The sequence below is a fragment of the Dendropsophus ebraccatus genome, chromosome 6, assembly GCF_027789765.1.
Source record: "Dendropsophus ebraccatus isolate aDenEbr1 chromosome 6, aDenEbr1.pat, whole genome shotgun sequence".
Taxonomy (NCBI): domain Eukaryota; kingdom Metazoa; phylum Chordata; class Amphibia; order Anura; family Hylidae; genus Dendropsophus; species Dendropsophus ebraccatus.
Genome location: NC_091459.1, coordinates 109108960 through 109133855, shown reverse-complemented (window position 1 = coordinate 109133855; position 24896 = coordinate 109108960). Strand labels below are relative to the sequence as shown.

The window sequence follows — 24896 nt, the reverse complement described above, 5'->3', positions numbered from 1 at the left end:
GACCAGACACCATGCTCATTGTATCTGTAACGTGGAAGACAGTAACAACAATCTCCATTAGAGAGGAGAGGTGTGCAGAAGAAATCTCTGATTTTTGAAAGGAAAAATAAAGTACTGTACATCAAGGACCACATGGGGGAAATAAATACTCTTTAATTGTTAAGGCTCCTCAGGACACTACTTCAATAACAGCCCATGTGACCGAGTTATCGCTCCCTACATCCCCTTACACATTAATCGTCAGCATGGCTGAATGGCGGCAGCTTATCTTTCCTTAAATAATACCGAAGGGTTTCAGACAGGCAGTTGAACCCACCAGCAGGTTTAGTCGACCTTAGTAGAAGGTGTATCATTACCTTTAGACAGTGTAAGCTTAGACTAGACTGTCTAAAGGCCCTATTACATGAAGCGATTATCGGGCCTATTCGGCCGATAATCGTTTCATGTAATAGAAGACAACGATCAGCCGACGTGCACAATGCTCCTCCTTGCTTGCTGTCGCTGCCTGTAATAGTGCCGGCAGGGGAGAGCGGAGCGAACGAGTGCTGACCTGACAGGTCGGGGGGCTGCACTGTGTGTGTGTGTGGGGGGGACGAGGGTGAACACAGGGGGCCGCACTGTGTGTGTGTGTGTGTGAGGGGGGGACAATGAGAGGGCACAGTGTGGGGGGACAATAAGAGGGCACAGTGTGGGGGGGCCGCAGGTGAGCTCAGGGGCCGGGGGGGGGGGGGGGAAGACCAGTGTCAGGAGGGAGACAGTGATCAGCAGCAGCTGTCATTGTCTCAGTGTCCTCCTTCACTGCAGTGGGCAGGGTTAGAATCGGTAACCCAGCCCATTGAAGAGATGGAGGACACGTGATCCCGACACGGAGGGTGGGGGCCAGGAGCAGGGAGCGGTGTCGGAGTGGATTGAGACCTGATGAATCTCTGCGTTTGGTGGGGGTGAATGCATCTACTTAACAGCAAAACTGTGCAAAATTCGTAATACACTGATATTGGAAAGATGGAAAGCTATGGGTGGGCAATGTATAGTGCAAAAATAATTTTGGGGGGAATACCCCTTTAAGAATTCACCAGTTTTATAATAGTGCCTCAGGCTGGTTGGTGCATCTTTAGACTCTCTAGTCCTAAGCTGGCATTTTGGCACATATTTGGTGCATTGTTTTCAGGCCAGCCCCTTTTCAGTATTGCCAAAAGCCTCCGGACAAATATCCCATTAAAGGGAATCTGTCAGCTGTAATTCATGTTCCAAACTGCTGACACCAGATACTGTTCAGGTAAGGAGACACATGGTACCTTTTATATATCTGTCTGAGCTTCCAAATGTAGAAAATTATTTTATTCTCCCCTAAAAGCTGCAAGCTTAAAAGCCTCCTTGCTCCCCCTCCCTTGCCTGACCCTCCTTGGAAATAAGCTTGCAGCTGAATGTCGTTCAAACAGGCTCTGGTATAGGAGGGGGAGTGAGGACGCATTCCAGATTGTAGCTTTCAGGGGCTTGGGAAAGCCTCTTTGAATAAAAGCTTTTTAATATAGCATAGAAGCACAAACGTATATTTGAAAAGTACAATGTGTCTCCTTGACCTAACAGTAGGGATGAGCGAATCGGCCAAGGTTCGGGTTCGTATGAACCTGAACTATCGGCTTCTGATTCCCGCTGTCTGCCCGCTCCCTGGAGAGGGTGGATACAACCTTGAGGACCGCCTGGAAAACTGGGATACAACCAAAGCCATAGGCTGTATCCCAGTTTTCTAGGCGGTCCTCCCGCTGTATCCACCCTCTCCATGGAGCGGGCAGACAGCGGGAATCAGAAGCCGATAGTTCCGATTCATACGAACGCGAACCTTGCCCGGTTCGCTCATCCCTACCTAACAGCTATCTAACAGTGTCAGCAGTTTGGATGTGAATTGCAGCTGACAGATTCACTTAAAATTAAGCTGCATGCACAAGGAGATGTTTTAATACTGCACAACTGTGCAACTCAAGAGTCAAGAAAAATCACCCACCTTGTTGACTTATAGGAAACAAGGCAAGATGGATGGAGTTAGTGCTTTAAAAGTGCAGTGTCCCAGAACATGCAGACTACTACTCCTATTATGCCCATTTCTATTTCTGTGTCAATGCCTGTTCTGGTAAGTGTTTGCACTGCAACTGCTGCTGGTTTTCCCCTAGTATTCTCTGGTATTGTGCATTTTCATGTGTATTCTCATGTGTTCCTGTGTATTACAGTGTACAGTGGTATGCAAGGCTGTTGATCACGTGACCTGTAACCATGGTTCCTCCAATGGCCGACTAGCTCTGGCCAGGAGCAACCATGTGACCTCCCACTTCCTGCTGACAAGAGAGTTGAGCCCCGGCTTCCAAGCAAGGAGGTTGTGTGGTTCTATCCTCTCCCACAGAAGAGTGACTAAGTCTGCTGCTATACTCCAGTCTTCGGCTGTTTCTGCCTGCTCAAGTGACCGGATTCTTTTCTCTCATCTGGGTGTCATTCCGTTATTTCTCCTCATCGCTGCAAGGATTCACAGCAAGTATTAGTCTCAAGCTAATCCACCCAGCCCCGCTATTTCTCTCATACTCCTACTCCCATCATCCGGCATGTATTCTCACAGCCTATGCAGCACCACTCCTGCCTTATTTGTCAAAGCCTGCTATATACCCGGTTGCATCCGGACAGAACTGTTGCTACTAGTTACTTCATCTATAATAAAACCGCTGTTACTGAACCCTGGCATTGGTGTCCACTAACTGGTGCCCCGACTAAGTGCAGCGAAGAATCGCATGCCCATCATCACCCGCAGATTCCTCAGACCGGCCCTGCAGCTGTGCTGCCCTCAGGCCTATACCGTGACAAGTATACACCCTGCAGCTGCCCCGGTCATTGCCCGCTCATAACACCAGCACTGCGGAAGTGGCCCCCAGGGGCCAGGGCATCGCATTTTTGGCGTCACGAACAGGATCTACCCGCCACGCGGTGTACCAGATCTACAGTTTAATATCGTCTCCAGAGACTGTGCTAAAATTGCCATGGGAGTTCTGATAACTGAGTCGCTGCACGGCTTGGACTGTACACAAAATGGCCGCTTCTTGCTGTTATTTCTACCTGCGCCATCCCCCGGTGACGAGGGGGTTAACTGCCATGCGGCCGAGAAGCGGGAATTGCTTGGCGCCATTGATAATGACTGTGTCTCTCCTGATTGGCCGGCCGCTTCCACTGACGTCATTGTTGCTGGGCAGACTTTGGAGCCTGATCCTCCAGCCTGGCGCTCCTCCCCTTCCTGCTACAAGTTCCGGCCAGTGGAACGCAAGATGGCGGCCTATGAAGAGCACCTGCCTGCAGCCCCAGCGCTTGTGATGCCTACACTGCCTGAGAGTCTGCCTCTGCTCAATCCTGCGTGCCTGCTAATGCCGCTACCCTCCGACAGCGATATCAGTTGGGGCTCTACACCAGTCTCCAACGGTCCGGAGGAAGAGCCAGTCTCCATCGCCAGCGTCTCACCGGGATCTCGTTGCTCCAGCACTCCCGAGGTTGCCTTCTCCACAGGAGGATCGACCTCGCCAGAAAACGATGGATCCGTGAGTACCGGGGTTCCGGGCGCCCCTCCTCCTGCCTCTAGCCAGGGGGATAACTTTAAGGCCACCTGCTACGCCAGTCCCTGGAGGCTCCCCGGGCCCGAAACACCATCCCTGCCTCAGTGGGTGTTTGGGGACGACCCGGTTATCAAGAAGTTGGCGGATGAGATCAAGCAGGCCCTAACCTGGCTACCTCCGGTGGCTAAAGCCCCCCTCACCATGGCTACTACAGTGACTCCCCCTACCACTGCCGTGGCTAAAGCTGCGACCACCACCACTACCTACCATGTGGCCCCTACTGTCTCTCCTGTGACCACCGTGACCCCTAGCCTCATGGTCACCACCGCAGCAGATGATGCTCCTGCTCCGGCTTCCTCCCGGTATTATCCCTGGGAGAAAAAGAGGGGTGCCACTTGGGGTCCTCCAGGACATTTCTGTTAAATGTCCTCCCAAGGGCTGAGTTCTATGACTGTGTTTTTTTTTGTGTGCTGTTTCACCATTCCAGTGTATGCAACGTTCAAGGTTCGTGCCTGGTCCTCCTGACCAAGTTCCCTGTACTAACCAGCCATGAGCTGATGGACACTTACCATAACAAAAAGTTCTCTAGTGCCTGTCCCAGAGCCTTTTACATGGACGATGTCTAATTGCCTAAAAGAGACTCTACCTCACAGAGACACTTAACCCATTCCTTCCTAATGCACTTTCCTGTGATTGTGTGTTCCACACAGGGCATTATTGCACTTATTTCATTATTGCACTTATTCTACTATTGCATTCCAGTGTTATCGAAGTCTTTGTATTTCCTCCTCTGAGTAAGCAAAAGGTTACATAGATTGCCTCAGAGTAGAGTGCCTTTTTTGTAAAACAGTATATTTTCCAGTGTCTAAGTCAGATAGCTCCTCCTCTGAGTAAGAGAAGTCAGTTTACATATACCTCAGAGAAAGTCCAGTTTATGTAGGAGTGTATTTTCTCATCCAGTCTCATTATTGTGTATTATTATCATATCTATAGCTGGAAAGATTTAGTTGAGCCAGTTTGTATTCAGATTGTTCTCAGATTTTCATTCAGATTTCTCTCCGGTTTCATTCAGATTCATGTGAGCCAGTTCTCCTCAAGACCTCGCAGTATTTGTTGTCTTTTGTGTTTCCCTTCCTTTTGTTTCCAGTATTTGTTCGCCTCTGTCTTGTCCCAACACAGTAGTTATCACACATAGTCATACCTAACCTTCACACTTGTCCATACATATCGCACCTTGGATACCCTTTCGTGTGTTTGGCCTGTGGAGTGCTTGTGTGTGTGATTGAGTGGTATGAAAGGGAGCTCCCCATGTATGTTTGCTTTTATTATTTTGTTCTTTTTTCTTCCAGGTATCCAAGACACTACTCAGACACGCCAAGGTAGTACACAGGTCTTCACGTTCTCCTCCAGTAGGGTAACACATTTAACAGAAAACCTACTGTCTAACTGGCTGGAATATTGAGGGTCACCCGCCAGCAGTTAAGTTGTCCTGGCTTACACGTCAGATGGTTCATGCACTAGCTACCTGGTCGCCAGAGTACGTTAGGCACCCCTAGGTGAAGTCCTGCCACTAGGGTTTCTCATTCTCTCTCTTCTCACCTGTGCCTTGGGCGTGGGAAACACACACCTCATCACACTCACTCTCATCATTCATTCCTGTTGTTTGATTGTCCAGTCTATTCATGTTTGCTGCCTTCTAGATTCGCCGAGGTCGGCTCAAATTTGCTAGGGAGGTATGCAGTGTCCCAGAACATGCAGACTACTACTCCTATTATGCCCATTTCTATTTCTGTGTCAATGCCTGTTCTGGTAAGTGTTTGCACTGCAACTGCTGCTGGTTTTCCCCTAGTATTCTCTGGTATTGTGCATTTTCATGTGTATTCTCATGTGTTCCTGTGTATTACAGTGTACAGTGGTATGCAAGGCTGTTGATCACGTGACCTGTAACCATGGTTCCTCCAATGGCCGACTAGCTCTGGCCAGGAGCAACCATGTGACCTCCCACTTCCTGCTGACAAGAGAGTTGAGCCCCGGCTTCCAAGCAAGGAGGTTGTGTGGTTCTATCCTCTCCCACAGAAGAGTGACTAAGTCTGCTGCTATACTCCAGTCTTCGGCTGTTTCTGCCTGCTCAAGTGACCGGATTCTTTTCTCTCATCTGGGTGTCATTCCGTTATTTCTCCTCATCGCTGCAAGGATTCACAGCAAGTATTAGTCTCAAGCTAATCCACCCAGCCCCGCTATTTCTCTCATACTCCTACTCCCATCATCCGGCACGTATTCTCACAGCCTATGCAGCACCACTCCTGCCTTATTTGTCAAAGCCTGCTATATACCCGGTTGCATCCGGACAGAACTGTTGCTACTAGTTACTTCATCTATAATAAAACCGCTGTTACTGAACCCTGGCATTGGTGTCCACTAACTGGTGCCCTGACTAAGTGCAGTGAAGAATCGCATGCCCATCATCACCCGCAGATTCCTCAGACCGGCCCTACAGCTGTGCTGCCCTCAGGCCTATACCGTGACAAGTATACACCCTGCAGCTGCCCCGGTCATTGCCCGCTCATAACACCAGCACTGCGGAAGTGGCCCCCAGGGGCCAGGGCATCGCAAAAGCATCAATCATGAGAAGGTAGACTACTAGAAATGTGTAGTGTAGTAGCACATGTCTATGACCACAATACATAGACAAATGGCCTCTAAAGAATCTGATGGTTATTTCTATTTCTATCAAGTAGATCCTTGGATGAGGACAATCAGTATGGCTCATTGATGGGTTTCATACATATTAATAAATTATTGTTGGAAAAAATCAGAAGCGGGTGACCTGCAATTTAAGGAATAGTACTTATTGGGAAACTGCATAAAATCCTTCCCTGTCTTTAAAGGGAATCTGCGCCTAAATTTTCTTTTACTGATTAGAATCAGATACAGTGGTACCTTGGTTTAAGAGTAACTTGGATTAAGAGCGTTTTGGTTTAAGAGCTCACAGTTTTTAAAAAATGTGACTTGGTGTAAGAGCATCGCTTTGGTTTAAGAGCTCCCTGGACTGGGTGGGAGCGCGAGTGGGGGAGGGGCATAGTCTGCATAGCGGGGTCTACAGCTCTGTACTCTGACCCAGGAAGTCTCCCTCACCTTCCAAATCATAGCAGATCCACTTCAGGCTGGGGCTTGCATCAGGGGACAGGACTGTGGAGGTAATCTCTCCATAGCTGTAACCCCTCTCTCCCCGGACAGAGAGCACTGCATGTATGTGCCCACATCTGCCCTGCTCATTCCTTCATGCTCCCTGCAGTCTCTGTCAGCCCTTATGTTTTCCATCCTCTCCATTACTGTACAGTAACTTATAATATTACATATTCTGCTGTTTCTAAATGTTTGTTTCATTTGTTTAACATGTTATTCAGAATAGTAAATCATTATTTTTGAGGTATGGAACCAATTGTCTGCATTTCTATGATTTCTTATGAGAAAATTTGCTTTGGTTTAAGAGTGGATTTGGATTACAAGCACGGCCCGGAACGAATTATGCTCGTAATCCAAGGCACTACTGTACTAGAAATTGTTATTTTATTCTAATCTTTTACTATTTTCTGATTACTTCACTTTTTGTACATGGGGGCAGCCATCTTGCCTGAGCTGTATTTAGTGATATGCTTTACAGCAAGACTCATGGCCATAGACAGGGGCGTAGCTAGGATTCATGGGGCCCCATAGCAAAACTTTTTAACCCCCCCCCACTCCCTCCCCTACACACAATACAAAGCACTGCACACACACACACATATATATATTTATATATACATATATATACACAGTGGTACCTCGGTTCTCGAACTTAATTGGTTCCGGAAGGCAGTTTAAGAACCGAGCAGTTTGGGATCCAAGCAGTGTCTTCCCATAGGAAATAATGTAATTGTGTTTCATTGGTTCCAGCACCCACCAATAATTACCTACAATACTCATTTATTACACTGATAAGTGCTCAGTATAATCACTACAGTATAGAACATTCAACAAAACCAGCAATTATAGTATAGTAGTCACTTACTCCTCACCCATCCTTTACTGTATAGAGTCCCCCCCCATCCCATTACTGTAAAATATGGGAGATGGTGGTGCACTGACTGTACTACTACTGTACTGTATATGCACTCCAGCAGTCTTATACAGCACTGTACTGTATGTGAAGCCTCTCCAGGATTGAACAACTCACCAGGTACAACCCACCATCCACGCTGAAAAAAACGTTCAGATACCGAGCACTTCAAGATTTGGGGCCCGAAAAGTGTTTGAGAACCGAGCAAGAGGTACCGCTGTGTATATATATATATATATATATATATATATATATTGTAGACATGTCACTGGTAAAGTGTTCGAGGGGGTGTACATCTCACCTAGGCTGATACATAACGTGAGATGGTAAGTCCGGAAGAGGTCGGTTGCTCAGCAGTGTTATGCTGCTGAGTTGTTATTTAATTTTCCGGGCCGGATTTACTGGAATGGCGGATAGGTTGGTAGTGGGATCTGCCATTCCCTCCCCCTCGATCCAGTGTGGGTTTTGGGATCAGGTGAGCCCTGATCCTAATCAGCCTCAGAAGGCAAAAGGTGTGCTCAGTGTGCAGGGGAATGCTCTCAGCCAGGAGTGAACAGCCTGGCTGCTGTGTTTGGTGGGAGCTTAGAATACAGCCGCTGCTGAAGCCTATTCACACCCAGCGATGTTGCTTATCCAAGTGTCAGACAGGTGACCTGCATGTTTAGTAAGTGCTCAGACGGGCAAGACCTTTTGGTTGTTTTGTTTTTAAAAGCACGGTGTTGCTGTATTTCTGTTTGCTGGACTGTTTATGATACAAATAAACGCCAAGCTCCTGTTTTATAAAGCCAAGTCTGTTGTGAACTGTGTCCAAACACATCATCCCCCGGGAAGATCCCTACTATATATATATATATAATACTTTACTGCTGGTGCACTGATAACCCCTGACCAGTAGCGAAATTTGGTGGGGGGCAAGGGGGGCGGTCGCCCCCGGGCCCACTCAGACAGGGGCCCACTGAGGTCTTAGACAGTTAATGCTGTCTGCAAAAGCTATTGCTTTTGCAGACAGCATTAACACGTCAGTAGTGGCCGGAACTGTATGCGCTCGCACTCCTAATGAGCGCATACAGTTCCGGCTGGGCCAGGATGTGATTGACACAGCATCAGGAGCCATTGGCTCCTGGCTGTGTCAATCATTCTTGTGGCCGGAGGCAGCGTTATGCCTCCAGCCACAAGAGGCTGCGCTCCGCATCCGCACACGCCCCCCGAACCGCCGAGCCCACCCCCTCCTTTATGCCTCTCTTGCGACCGCAAGCACGGTCTTGCTTGCGGCCGCAAGAGGCAATCTTGCCCCTGTCTGATGCGTCGCTCCCTGGGGGATTCCCAGGGAGCGCACGTATCAGGAACCTTAGTGCGCGTCGCTGGGACTTCCTGTACCGGAAGTCCCGGCCTGGGCGCACACTCAGCTTCCGGATGTGTGCGCTGCCCGGGAATCCCCCAGGGAGGGACGCATCAGCTGGGGGCAGAAGAGAGGACAGCAGCGACGGGGGAGCGCTTGTTAGGTGAGTTGTTTGTTTGTTTTTTTTAATCTGCTGTGCAGGGGGCAAACTATAAGGGGGGATACAGGGGGGGGAGCCATCTACAAGGGGGGAGCCATCTACAAGGGGGAATACAGGGGAGGGAAGCCATCTATAAGGGGGGATACAGGGGAGGGGAGCCATCTATAAGGGGGGATACAGGGGGGGAGCCATCTATAAGGGAGGGATACAGGGGAGGGGAGCCATCTATAAGGGGGGATACAGGGGGGGAGCCATCTATAAGGGAGGGATACAGGGGAGGGGAGCCATCTATAAGGGGGGGGGATACAGGGGAGGAGCCATCTATAAGGGGGGGGGGATACAGGGGGGGAGCCATCTATAAGGGGGAATACAGGGGAGGGAAGCCATCTATAAGGGGGGAAAACAGGGGAGGGAAGCCATCTATAAGGGGGGATACAGGGGGGGGGGAGCCATCTATAAGGGGGGAATACAGGAGGAGCCATCTATAAGGGGGGAATACAGAAGGAGCCATCTATAAGGGGGGGATACAGGGGAGGGAAGCCATCTATAAGGGGGGGATACAGGGGAGGGGAGCCATCTATAAGGGGGGGGGTGATACAGGGGTAGCCATCTATAAGGGGGTAATACAGGGGGGGCATCTATAAGGGGGCAATACAGGGGGGAGCCATCTATAAGAGTCAGCCTACCCACTAAACAAGGGTGTAAAGGGGCCAATACAGATGTGCAGTGTGTAGAGAGATGAGGATGGTGCCAGAGTGTGGAGCCTAATATGTATTTCTGGCAGATTCTGTGGATTCGTGGCTCGGAGAAGTTCTCATAACGGCCCAGGGCAGATGGAGAAGAAGATGAAAAGGGAAGAACTCTGATCAGAGAAGACGTCACCTGTGAGTCACTAAATATATCTGCACTGTAATGTATATGGTGTGTAGAGCCTGTGTAGAGCTGGGGCTACTGCTAAATGACTTGAAGAGGTGATATTGCTCTGTGTACAGTGGATTATTCAGTTGCAGCAGTGGTGTTAGTCAGTATGTGCTGGTATTAGTCGGTATGTGCTGGTATTAGTCGGTATGTGCTGGTATTAGTCGGTATGTGCTGGTATTAGTCGGTATGTGCTGGTATTAGTCGGTATGTGCTGGTATTAGTCGGTATGTGCTGGTATTAGTCAGTAAGTAGTGGTGTTATTTGTTACTTGTAATCTGGTACTGTGTTTTATTGGATTTAGTATAGAGGATTTAGTCAGTAACAATATGGTGGTGATGGTAGTGGTTGTGGCGATATTTCCCCCTTGTATACTGGTATTATTGGTAATACCACATATATATACCAGTAGCATGCACTTGGTCGAGGAAGGGGGGCTCCAGGTTGACAGTCTGCAGCCCTCAGGGTATGCTGGGAGTTGTAGTACAGTAGTACAATCCTCCGATACCTGCCGCTGTAGACAGATGTATTGCTGGAACTTCAGGGCTGATGGTTGTCACCCACAGGTTGCAGCCACCAGGAGAATCAAACTGAGGACAAGAGTGGTGCTGTCTGTGGAAGAAGGCAGCTATATTTTTCTAATGTTAAGCCCTTTTACTTTTTTTGTGGTTCTATATTCCAGATGTAGAAGCCTCTTACACGGCTCTGTATCCTTATTCACTATAAGAAATGTAGAAGAATATTCCCTTTATTATTCAAAAAAATCCTTGTCACCTGCTGGGGTTCCCTATGGGTAACGTTGGTTGGGGGCCCACTCAGCCTCACTCGCCCCCCCTAGGCTGAACCCCTAGCTACGCCCCTGCCCCTGACCTCTGCACAGAGCTCTGCATTTTCCGTTCCTACTTGATTGCCAGCTGGAGAACAGAGGTCAGAGGTTATCAGTGCAGTGAAACAGAGATCTGTCTTCTGCTTAACCCTTTTTTGTGTTGCAGCATGTAAGTAAACATTGGGTCACTTACACACTGCAGTACATAAGGGGTTAAGCAGTAGGACACACGCTCTTAAACTTCTCCGCCGGTCCCCCCTCCTGCATGGGCCCCATAGCAACTGCCTACTCTGCCTCTATGGTAGCTACGCCAGTGGCCATAGACGACAATACACAGTCTGTGCCCTTGAGATGAATGTGAAACATCGTTGAGCGTGCTCTGTGACCTTTGAAAAGGTAATTCCACAGGGAGCTGCTATTGTCTTGTAGTGATGCTATCTACTGGTTTCACATGTTGCTGCAATGCAAATCACTTCACAGCAGCCTCCTCTTATCACCCCAGATACAACAGGAAGTCTCAGCCACAGACACAACAGAAAGTCTCAGTCTAGCTTTAGCCCCAGTGGTAAGAATGAAAACTGCAAGATATCAGGATTATTTCATAATATAGATAGAAAAATGGAAAGTAACCAAAAATTATTTAAAAATATTTTTAACATAAAAATGTTATTTAAACAATAAGTCATTTTCTGATGACACTTTCCCTTTAAAGCATTTTCTTCTTTCATTTGTTTCCCTCCTTTCGAAAAATCCTGATCAAAATACTCAGTGTGAACCCAGCCTAAGGGTAGCTTCACACGTACCGGATCCGCAACGGATTTCAGGCTGCGAGTTTGCAGTGAAATCCACTGCGAATCCAGTAGTGTGAAGCTGAATGGGTCCCATACATGTAGCGGATCCACTGCCTGTATGGGACCCGGCCCCTTTAAATACCCCCCCCCCCCCGCCACCGGCCGCCTGCAGCCCCGCCCGTGCTGCCGTGCACTGATTTACAGATGAGGAGTGAGGGGAGCCGGGAGCCTCACACACAGCAGCGGCGCCGAGCAGATAATGTATGCTCGGGGCTGCAGGCTGCGCGGGGGGTTAAAGGGGCCGGGTCCCATACAGGCAGCATTTGGGACCCATTCAGCTTCACACTACAGAAATCCGCTGCTGATCTGGTACGTGTGAAGCTACCCTAAAGGAAGACATTGGCAAGAGCAGGAGATCTAGAAACAAATCGTACAAACAGGAAGAAGAACGTGTATCTAGAGAGATTATATTCCCCTTAAACTACTGGCTCTTTTCTGTTACATACTTTGTAACACATCCCTGTTATATCCAGCCCCATAGTGATATATGCCTGCCTTGAAATGACTAACATTATCATCATTCATCCCTAATTACAGCTACATTTCCAAACCAAACAAACAGGATGATTGATGATGAATACGTAGTGATAGTAGAAAAGACTTCTGACCATTTAAAAACCAATGAATCGTGACATAGCACATTCTCCTTCAGGAAAATATAAATCTATGGCTATTTCTGTTACAGCTTTGGCAAAGAATTAAAGGGCTTTTTGTTTAAAAAAAAAAATCTATCTTTATGAACATGGCTTTAACCTCATTAAATTAAATGCATAATTGTTTATTCATACACTATTGTGCGTAAGGGGTGACCCAGGCCTCTCTGCTGCCACCAATGTTCATGTCAGGAACAGCAGGGCTGTCCAAGCCCTGGTTCCTGCTCCCCTACCCAGAGCTTTTGGTACTGTATGTTATTATGCTCTGCTAGAGGAAAGTAACAATTGCTCATTCTGCAGAGGCAGCTGCAAGCACAGGTCTATGGGCAGTCAGTCCCTTATTGTACTATATAGTCTAATGCATGAGAACATACAGGATACGGGGAAAGGTTCTGTATTAGTAGTGCTGTGTAAATGGCAGTAGAGATGAGTAAACCTGTAGCACGCTTGGGTTCGTCTGAACCCGGACTCTCTGCATTTGATTACCGATGGCTCAAAAAGTTGGATGCAGCCCTAAGGCTGCCTGGAGAAAATGGATACAGCCATAGACTATATCCATGTTTTCTGCAAATGCGGGGTGTTTGGGTTCAGACGAACCCAAGTGTGCTAGAGGTTCGCTCATCTCTAGGAAGCGAGGACAAGGGCTTAGAGCCTTGCAGTTCACAACATGAACATTGGTGGCAGCAGAGAGGCCGTGTCGCTGAACAATCTGGATTCATGAAACATACCTCAAATAAAGAAAAGGAAAATACTGTCATCAATGGCAGATGTTTTACCAGATCAAGTAGCGAAAAAACATTATGCAAACACTCAATAACACATTACTTTGGTGTACTTTTTTTTAGTCTTTTAGACTATCCTGATATTTTTTTTACTTCCGTTAAATATAAAATTAAAGAAGCAGTTCACCCCCCCCCCCGGTAGCCGCTGGCATGTTTACTCATGTAAGCTGATTGATGTCCCGCGGCGCAGCCCTGTACCCGTCCCGCTTTGCCGTTCAAATCCGGCGCGCGCTCACATCCGCCGGGGCTGTGACTCCTCTTCTCTGCCTTCTAAATTGAACGCCGGAAGTCACGCGCTTCCATAGAGAATGCATGGAAGCGAGTGACTTCTGGCCTATAATGACAGGTCAGAGAAGAGGACTTACAGCGCCGGCAGGTGTGAGCGAGCACTGGATTTTAACGGCAAAGCGGGATGGGAAAGGAGCTGCGCCACGGACTTCGATCAGCTTATACAGAGTATACATGCCAGCGGCTACTGGGGTGCGGGTGGGGGGCAATTTTTTTTTTTTTTTCATTAACTGCTTCTTTAAAGGGGTAGTGCGGCGGTAAAGAATTATTGACCTAATAACACACATTACAAAGTTATAGAACTTTGTAATGTATGTTATGTCTGTGAATGGCCTCCTTCCCCGTGTCCCACCACCCCCACCCGTGTACCCGGAAGTGTGGTGCATTATACATACCTGTCACGTGCCGATCTTCAGTCTGAGATGTCAACTTCGAACGGTCGGGCCGAATCCCTCCGAGCGTCCTGAGTGCCGGCCGCCCTCTTCAGCGTCATCAGATGCTCAGCCGCGAGTGGCTGAGCACAGTGGCACGTGACAGGTATGTATAGCGCACCACACTTCCGGGTACACGGGTGGGGGGACACGGGGAAGGGGGCCATTCACAGACATAACATACATTACAAAGTTGTATAACTTTGTAATGTGTGTTATTCTGTCAATAATTCTTTACCGCCGCACTACCCCTTTAAATACAGCTTAGTAATGGACTTTTTTTTTTTTTTTTTTTTTTTAATTTACACCATAACTTTTTTTCACCAGAAATCTTAGCAGGAAAAAAAAAAAGAAATGTAGATATTTTTGCTAATTTATTAAACAAAAAAACCTGAAATCTTATGGTGATAAGTATTCAGACCCTTTGCTTGGTATTGAGTAGAAGCACCCCTTTGGGCTAGTACAACCACTGGTCTTCTTGGGAATGTCTTGTTGGAAGGTGAACCTTTGGCCCAGACTGAGGTCCAGAGCACTCTGGAAGGGGTTTTCATCCAGGATCTCTCTATACTTGGCCGCATTAATCTTTCCTTTCAATTGCAACCAGTCATCATGTCCTTGCAACTGAAAAACACCCCATAGCATGATGCTACCACCATGTTTTACTGTTGGGATTGTATTGGGCAGGTGATGAGCAGTGCCTGGTTTTCTCCACACATACCGCTTAGAATTAACACCAAAAAGTTCAATCTTCATCTCATCAGACCAGAGAATCTTATTTCTCATAGTCTGGGAGTCCTTCATATGTTTTTTGGCAAACTGTATGCAGGCTTTCATATGTTTTGCACTAAGGAGAGGCTTCCGTCAGCACACTCTGCCATAAAGCCCCGACTGGTGGAGGGCTGCAGTGACTTTGTGGAACTTTCTCCCATCTCCCTTCTGCATCTCTGGAACTCTTGGGGTTCTTCTTTACCTTTCTCACCAAGGTAAAGATTAATGCGGCCAAGTACAGAGATATCCTGGATAAAACCCCCTTCCAGAGTGCTCTGGACCTCAGACTGGGACGAAGGTTCATCTTCCAACAAGACAATGACCTAAGCACACAGCTAAAATAATAAAGCAGCGGCTTTAGAACCACTCTGCGACCATTCTTAACTGGCCCAGCCAGAGCCCTGACCTAAGCTCAATTCCGCATGTCAGGAGAAACTTAAAAAATGGCTGTCCACCAACATTCACCATCGAACCTGAGGGACCTGGAGAGGATCTGTATGGAAGAATGGCAGAGAATTGCATCATTCCCAAGAAGAATCATGGCTGTACTAGCTCAAATAGGTGCTTCTACTCAATACTGAGCAAAGGGTCTGAATACTTATGACCATTTGTAAAAATATCTACATTTCTGTTTTTTTTTCTGTCAAAATTAACTTTTTTGAAGTTAACAAATGGCTGCAGTAAAACAGAGTGAAAAATTTCACGGGGTCTAAGTACTTTCCATACCCACTGCAAAATACATGTTGAATTTTTTAAGTATATTTTATTAAACCTCCATGTTCAGCCTGTAAGCAAACTTGATTTCTTTGTTAAATATGCAATGTGTGACCATCCTGTACGTGTGAAGATTCTATTCTTTTGTATGGGTGTATGGTGAACCGCATATCTGTGCTAATAAAGACTACAAGTCATTGAGCATTCGTAGGAAAATTAGGTTTATAATTTCTACCTATATTTTTTACATCATACAAGGATAATTAAATTATTATTCTTATTACTATATATTACTTATACGACCACCTCACTTAAAGTATAGTCTCCTCTCAGGCATACTAGGAATAGTTTCACTGGAAGCCAACTAGTTTACTTGTATTTTTTTTTCCCGGATGAGAAGAAATCATATTACTGGGGAACAACCCAGGATCTTTTGGTTCAACGTAATCTCAACCCTTTATAGCGGGAAGATGTATAGACTGAGTTATATACTCACAGTATATAAATTAGTCTCCCATCCTTATAATCCTTATTTTTTTATCCAAAAGCAAAAATTTTCTTTAACATGATTATACAAACATTATAACTACAGGGCTTGGTCACCATATGCGGCAAGATTAAGTTATGCAATTTACCCAAGTATCACCAGCGAGGCTATTGGAGGCCAAAACTCTTCTAGAGGCAGATTAAGGAAGCCATTTATAGAGATTGAGAAGGCTACCATTCTCAGCCAAGGCTAATATATTAATGATCCTATATCTCAAGCGTGTCACATGGCAGGAAGGCATGTGAAACAGGACGTAATAGTACCGGAGACATAGACCTCACTGTCTCCAACATTATGTAAACGGGGAGCTAAGTAGTTTTCAAATGGTTAATTGGTAAAATCTTCTTACCATCTGCCTTTAAAATTAAATAGCCACATAAGGTCCTTAGCGAAGGCCAAATCCCAAGGAATTAAGACTTGCTCTTATAATACAAGGTAAAATAGCTCAGTCACCTCTTCCACTTTGCCATGGGATGTCAGTAGTGATCGAGCAATGTGCTACTTACCCTGTTCGTGATGGGTTTTCCTTCCTTTACTTTGACCGCAAGTCCTAAATCAGACAGCCGACAATTGCCATTGTCATCCAGGAGGACATTTTCTGGTTTCATGTCCCTGTAGATGATCTTAAGAGAATGAAGGTGCAAAAGCCCACAGCAGATCTGAGCGGAGTAAAATATCACTCGTTTCATGTCAATCCCTTTTTCTCCAATGTTATAGATATGAAACTTAAGGTCTCCTCCGTTCATAAGGGTCATCACTAGGCACAGGTGGCTTTTACTTTCATATGCATAGGCTAGAGAGACAATGAAGGGGCTGTGAACTTTTTCAAGGATCTCCTTTTCCAACAAAGCCATCTTCTCCCCATTTTTTTTCTTCAGACGCTTCTTATCCAGTTTTTTACATGCATACATCTGTCCCGTGTTCTTGACTTGGATGGCACACACCTGGAACCAACAACACACGTGTTACATCACATATGTGTATTTTTTGCTTTACCAAGATGATGTGTTTGCCGAAGGCTTATGTGTATCACACCCTACATGACTTCACATGACATAGCTAGAGTGATTAGGTTTCATGTGACTTCTGTGAGGTCTGGCATTGTAGAAGAATGAATGATCCTTTAAGTCTTGATCCAAGAGGGATTAGATTGGAAAAAGACACAATTAAGTCACTACAGGAGTAACTTTTACAACTTTTCAAGACATGTAGTGAGGAAAAAAAGGAGTGGAGGAGAGGCCAAGTACCAAGGGTAATTGGGTAACAAGAGTGCTATAAAAATGTACCAACTCAAAAATATTTCTTAAATCGTCTCTTTTCTCAGTTTTGAGTCAACAAAACTGTGTCCTCACCATCTCCTGCTTAGACTACTGCAACATCGTTACTTATGGCCTTCCATCTGATACCCTTGCTTCTTTCCTCATCCATCTCTCCCCTCGCTCCTCCTCCGCCTTGTCGCTGTCATCAATACCTTCTCTGCCCCCTCATAATCCAACGACTTACGTGGTTGTCTACAACCTGTCTCCTCCATACATCTTTCTCCATGATCTACATCTCCTGATTATGTAATCTCCCACCCTCACAAATCCTCTGTCTGTGCTCTCCCCCCGTCAGCTCCTCCAAGATTTCTCCTGAGTTTCCTCCATACTCTGAAACTCACTACCCTAACAAATCCAGCTCTCACCCACCATCACAGCCTTCAGCAACCTAAAAAGCCATCTCTTCAGAATAGGCTACAACCTTTAAAAACCTTGCTGCAACTGTACTGCACTGTTAGGGGCAGTTCACACTGAGTAAAACTGGCGGAATTCTGCAGCAGAAAATCCCACCAGCCTCCGTGCCATACTGGCAGTCTATAGGAGGCGTGCAAGCCTCCCATAGACTGCCAGTATGACAAAGATGGTGGCGGGATTCCGCGGCGGAGAATTCCGACGCAGAATTCCGCAAATTTTATTCTGTGTAAACTAGCCCTTATAGGCGGCTTCTCCCACCTACCGTGCCCCCACCACCACCTCCTTTAGATTAACAGCCCTTGTGGGCAGGGCCCTGTTCTATTGTATTAGTCTAACATGTACTTCATTCTTGTGTACTGCACTAGATTTTATGTTGAGATATGTATCTTAATCCTTTACCTAATGTACCTTATACTTTAGGGGTCAGGCATTATGGAAAATCACTGCCTGACCCGTTTGTTCTGGGAGAAATAAACCACAGTAAGAGCTCTCTAGATGCGGCTTAACCCTCCCCTTCCCATAGAAAACCAAGAAATGCTGGGACATGCCAAATGTTTCTGTGCATGCGAAGGATGGCGGCAAGAGGGGAGAGATAACTTATGGCCAAAAAATCGTTATTGAAGCCCCGGAAACCAAGCAGATAATCTAATAAGTAAAATGCTACACAGATTAGGAACAGGAGGATAATAATTGTAATATTTAGAGCACAGGTTATTAATACAGTATTGCCCCATTCACTTTACTTATGGGGTTGTCCAGGAGAAAGAAGAGAGCAAAAGCCATCTGCTCCCTGGCACTGAAAGACAAGGAGGGTAGTGTGTAAAACCACGTCCACACACCATGTCCAATAGCTGCACTATGTTACCCAGCACTTAACCGCCCCTCCACATTTTAGAGGGGATACTTTTGGAATGCTGAATGACAGGGAGTAGAAGGCAGATAACCCCTTTAAGCTTGAGTTGATTTAGCATTGGGAATGTATTTTAGACCTGAAATGTAAACTATTTCCAATAGGGCCATTGTATTCCTAATATGTTCCTAAAACATACGATCAGAAACACTGTTGTGTTGTCAAAAATTTACTTTAAAATTTATTCATAGGTCATTCTATAAAATCTCCTGAATTTTAGATAAACCACCAAGGATAATAAATGTAATGTGGTTAAATCTCGATGAGATTGGCAAATGATCTAATGTGGTTGGGGTTAGCTCGACAGTTCTCGAAAAGCTGGATTAGATATGATGGATTTCAGCATCTCCAATCCTTTGTTCTCTCTAGCCTGAGATGACCTCTATCCATTGAGATAAACATGTATGCTTGGTATGCAAAACTTGTATGTTTATCAGAAAAGCAGCTGACCACCTCATATCTCTCTCTCTCTATATATATAGATAGATAGATAGATAGATAGATAGATGGTCTTAGCATGCAGGAAGTTGATTCTTTGTGGTTGACAGCTGCAGAGCATCCTTCCACCGAATAATCTCTTTCCCTATCGGTGCCTAATAGCATAAAGAGGTGATAAGCAGCAATTGTCTTGGGCATGGTGACCCTTTCCTCTCCTGTCATATGTGTGTAGCCAACATAGGGAATCATGTTTCCATATTGTTAGCCATGACTTAGTATTAGTATTACTCCTTACTGCCTATGGATATGCCTATACTGGATGTGCCAAATGGAGAATGAAAGAATAAGGACCAGGTCCGTTCATTACAGCAAATCATCTTTGTATGTATGGGGTTTTAGGAAGCTTCTAATATTATCTAACCTTTGGGTCTACAGCTGACTTAAAGGGGGGTTCCAGGAAAAATCAACGTTTTCTCTATCCACAGGATAGGGGAAAAGTAAGAGATCGTGGGGGTCCGGCCTCTGTACCCCCCGCTGATCTCCGTATGGGAGCCCGGCTTATGTATTATGAATAGAGCTGCGGGTATGGAATGTGACCTGAGACTATTCATTGCTATGGAGTGATAGAAAGAGCAGAGTACGCCGGAGCGCTGTACTCAGCTCTTTCCGTCGATTCCACAGGATTGAATAGAACCGTGAGTCATGTGCCGTACCTACGGCTCTATTCGTTACACAGAAGACGGGGCCCCATACGGGGATCGGCAGCGGGTACAGAGGTCGGAGCCCTCGATATCTCCTACTTTTCCCCTATCCTGTGTGATTTTTCCTGGAATACTTATTTGAGGCTACCGTCACACTTTTATTGTAGATTGTATTAAAATAACCGTACAAAATATGTAGCGAGCATGTCTTGTCTAATAGTCCAGTAAAATGACAGACACCATGCCAGAAACCAAACACACCCCATTAAAGTCAACGGGGTTCGCTGGGCTCAGTTGGTGTCTGTTGTGCCATTTTTTTAATTATTATTCTGCTTCCAGACGGAGCTTCTGATGCAGACACAGCCTAAAAGTAGCCTCACAAGTATATTATTTAATCCCCGATCCCCATTACGTCAGACGCCCCATCTAAACTTTGCCTGAATCTGTATATTGCTCCCTCTTCACCCTGGTAATTCTCCAAAGAAATGCTTCTTTTCTCAGCGGGGAGTCTTCACTTTGTACAGAGGATTACAGGGAATTAGTGAAGGTAGAGGGGATGTCAGGTTTCCAGTCTTTCCTAATTGCATTGATGTAGAGTAATCACCTTGGGCCTTGTCCTTTAATTCTTAGTGGCAAACAGATAGATTTGGAGCAGGACTATAAACCCAGATTAGGTTGTTATTACAATCGGTTCCTCAATAATGGAGCCGTCATCCAACTAATGATAAATTCGTTTAGTGAACCCCAGCACCTCTTAGATTATGTGAAAGACTACAAGCCGCTAAAATAAAGACGAAAGGCTTCGTAGACAACCAAGTCGCTCATTGGTTTGCATTGTTGCAGTGCTGGGGTTCTGGGTTTGAAACCAAGCTAAGGAAATATCTTTACACTGTATGTTCTTCCTATATTCATGTAGGGTTCCTCTAGGAACTCCAGTTTCCTCCTCCATTTCATAAACACAATAATAGAGTAATATGCTCGAGACTAAATTCTCCAGCAGTATGCATGTATCTGAAATAAACTAGGCTGTAAATCCCACTGGGTATAGAGGCTGAATCATAACAGTCAAGTGGGATGCATGAATATGTTGGCCCTATATGAGCAATGGGAAATAATAATTATTTTTTTTTTTTTAATTACCAAGTAGGAAGCAGCTTTGTATATTAGGCTATGGCTGACAAATAGAGATAACCAAAAATAGTCAAGTCGTTGATCTCCCGCTAAGACAGACTGCAATAGATTACTTACTGAAGATTGATCCTGACATCCTTTGGATTGAGTAGCCACATATCAAGCGTTTAAAGTGGCAAATACACAAGCGCCATCATCTGCCAGAAGAACCAAACCAAATTATGTGTCTGGTCGAGATATTAAAGCTAATACGCAATATGTAATGGATTTATCAGAGCTTTCCTTGCTTCTACTTCAATTAGGAACAAGTGCTGGTGCCCGAGCTTTATGGAAGATTATGGGGCTTATTTGTTGGTTGAGCTTTATGAATATTAGAGTTCACTGTATTCTAGGCTTTTGTACTTCATAGCTGAAGCATTGTTATCATCCAGCCACAATCTCACTAGTCTCAACAGCTCCTATTGACCAGATATTGATTGAGTCAAAGGTCAGAGGTTCAGCGGGATTGATTCCTATTATAGTGAAGTGTTATCAGCTAAAAACGGTGGAGACAGAAACGTATGAGATTACATAGAGTTATCTCTGCTCCACTGGTGAACAAGTCATGGAAGGCCATGTCATGGAGACGGTACAAACAAAAGGCCATTATTATATATAAATCCTGGCGTTACAGTACGAGCAGCAAATCTTTCTACTGGATTTCATTATTATACTTAATTGTATCTGTAATGGAAGCATTAAGTGTATTGTGTATAAATACATTCTAGATCAGTGCTTCTCAAACTTTTTCTATCGGAGCCTCACCCAACAGACCAAGGCAATGCCTGGGCCTCACCAGACTGACCAATAGGGCCTGGGCCTCACCATCTGAGGTGAAAGTCCACTTAAAAGCTGAAAATAATGCTAGGGCTGCCTTACACTTTCTCCCAAGCTCTATATACTAATAAAGCAAGTACAAAATAGGTTAATAATGTTGCTAAAATGGAGATTTTTGCAAACCGCAAAAGGACTGTGCAGATCATAGTTACTTTTGTGAAAACTGGCTCCCCAGCTGGGCCTCACCAACAACTAGAGGCCGCATCACTGGTGAGGCCCGCCTCACAGTTTGAGAAGCACTGTTCTAGATTATGTTGGAACGATTACATTTCTGTCAAATATTACTTTTATTGGCGTTAGAGTGAAATGGCTATTCTATTCTATGTATACAGCAGCAATATATGCTACAGTGTACAGTAAAGTTATTCATAGGTTGTAGTCATGTCAGTTCCTATCACCGGTGAGGTTTACAATACAGCCTAATTACCCAAGGTACGGCAAGAAGGGAACCCAAGGTACGGCAAGAAGGGGAACCCAAGGTACAGCAAAGACCGGAACCCATGGTACAGCAAGAACGGGAACTTGAATTTCCCAAAGAAATTAATGAAAAACTAACTTTGACCCCAGGATCCCAATGCTACAAAGAAATATTACATTTATATGCATTCATTTGCATTTTTTTAAAGGGAATTGGATAACCAACTGGAGATTCTGGTGATAAAAAGTAAGAACCAGTATCCTTGGCGTCTGAGTGACTTGTCAGAAAATGTCAACCTCCCTTTAGCAATGTTGTTTTCCTATATTCACATCAGTGTCAAAAAGTTGTTGCTCATGGTGTTTCTGGCGTTTTGTAATTTGAATGTTTCCTGGCTCCTTTTTTATCCCGATAGATCTATTTTTCTACACTTCATGCATATGCATCTACACCATAATACAAAGGGTGGCTTCTTTCGTTTGAAGGCGTCAAATGCAGATCAAAGGGCTGGACATTGGAAATTATATGGAGGCTCCAATTAATATACTGTAACATTTTGCGTCTATAGTCGCTAGACAGCATCTTAATAGTTAGACAGTAGATGGATGGTCAAGGAAACAAGCTTATATTTACCCCTGACACTGTAATCAGAACAATTATCATTATAGGGTTGTGTTCACTGATTGTAGAACTATTGGGGTAATGGCTGCGAACACAGCCTATGGGTTCTATAAGATTAAATAGCTATAGGTAAATGAATCAAACGTATTAGATTGATCAGATTGCATTGAAATTCAGATCTCAAGAGCTGTTGCCAAAGGATGGAACAATGTTCTTCTACATGCAGATACAACACAGCCATCCCATGACATTTCCCACATCCTATTTGTTGAGTCAGCTTTAGGATGAAAAAGTGGGTAAACCAACAATGGTTTTCCATACAACTTCTGTCCCCGAGATCCCATTTAGACCTGAATTTTAATGCAGGTGTAAGAGCAAATTAGAGTTATACAAGAATGAGGTATCGAATTGTCACCATATTGGTTACCAGTATGAACATCATCCACTATACGAATGCGTTCATGGCCAGTTATGATACTTCTAATAGGGTGGTTATATAGGTGCCATTATAAAAAGTACTCAATGCATCCAACCATGTAAAGTGCTCATACCTCTCCAAAGCCACCTTTTCCAAGCACCCTAAATTCGTAAAAGTATTTGTGCGTGATGGGTTGCCTCTCAAAGGCTTTCCACTGGAGGAATCGATCATAGAAGATGCTGTTCTGGTAGTCCTGGAACGGTGCCTCCTTCAGGTAGTTATTTACCTCCTCCTTGGCAAGCTGCAGCAATGGTGGGAGCTCATTGAGCTGTGCCTCCTTGATTTTTTTAGTGAGATCTGCACTCAGGAAAGGTAATGGACTCTCAGCATTATCTTTGAACCTTTTGTTAATGAAGCTCTGCAACAAGTCATCCTTGATAGAGACCTCCTCCAATTCCCAGTCTGTGATCTCTTCCAGAAAAGATTGAGCCTGCAGGTACTCAGGCACTGTGGCTAGGTAGTCTCTGAATAGTCTCCGGCCAATCGGTTGCTCTACACAGATACTTTGATAGTCCAGGGGAATAGAGTCTTGTATTTCGTTGCGACAAGCGTCTTTGGGAGGTAGCGACAGACTCTTACGCCTCTTCTGTAACTCTCTCAAATCTCCTTCGCTACTTTTTCTGGCCTGCAAGTAAGCAGTGTTAGCTATCAGATTGTCTAGTCCTCCCATGTCACACATGGCTGCCTCGGAGACTTCGCTATACCCTGACTGCAGACACAGAGGTCACAGGACCAATGACTTCTCCCTTCTCTCTGCCTTCTTGTGGCTCCCTCTCTTCTCTCTGCACAAACTGTGACAGGGTCCAGCTGCCAGAGTTAGCATTAAATACTACTGAGGGATTTTCATTAAGACCCTTTGCTTGTACCATTTGTGGAAAGTGACTGGTAAGAGGTTTCTCTGCCGTAAGAAGCTTTTGGCATGCTATGTATAGCTGCTGATTACATACAGCAAGGAGTGTTACTATGGGCAGGGGGACATTAGCACATGGACACAAGAGAGAGGAGCAAAGCAAAAGTTGTGATTTAGAATATAATAAATTAATCTTCTACGACTATGAAATATTAACTATACAAGTCTGGTATTACTTTCCATCAATTTTATAAGAACAATAGGAGCAATGACACAGCTTTGCAGGCCCTATTGTATTTCCATATTTCTAGCCAACAAAAAAAGAATGGATTCCATTAGACCATATTGGAAAAGAATTTTCCATTTTTTTTTTTATAATTTGGCAAAAAATATTCTAAAGAAACACAGCCCAAGAATTTATATACAACTTTTCTCTACACTACATAAGAAAAGTGGCTGACTTTTCTTACAACGCTGGGTAAGAATACTAAAATTAAAAAAATATATATTTTATTGTAGCACCGAAAAGCAGAAAGTGGGGGGCACTCCTGAGAAAAATCACCTTAATTCTTAGAGTAGTCAAAACCCCTTCAGTGTTTGTGTACAGTGGTATGTTCCACAAAGTTGCAATTTGTTACAAAGGAGATATTCCTTGTGCATTATGGAGCAGACCAATAACAAGGGTTTCTGACTACACTAGAAAGCTTTTTATTTATTTAGCATCCAGTAAAGATATTGCTTCCCAGTTTCTGTTTAGGAATGACAAACTGGGCAGCAACAATA

At 45.1% G+C, this 24896-nt stretch overlaps 1 protein-coding gene across 1 annotated transcript in view; it reads right to left on the bottom strand.

The window, feature by feature from the left end:
• Positions 1–23942, bottom strand: part of GRK7 (G protein-coupled receptor kinase 7) — a 38330-nt gene extending 14388 nt beyond the window's left edge. Inside the window, exons 1-2 of the mRNA XM_069973938.1 lie at positions 23337–23942; positions 16467–16904 (exon numbers count right to left, since the gene is read on the bottom strand). Coding sequence (XP_069830039.1) covers positions 16467–16904; positions 23337–23942 — 1044 coding nt within the window. The remainder of the gene's footprint in view (positions 1–16466; positions 16905–23336) is intronic.
• Between the last annotated feature and the right edge of the window lie 954 nt (positions 23943–24896).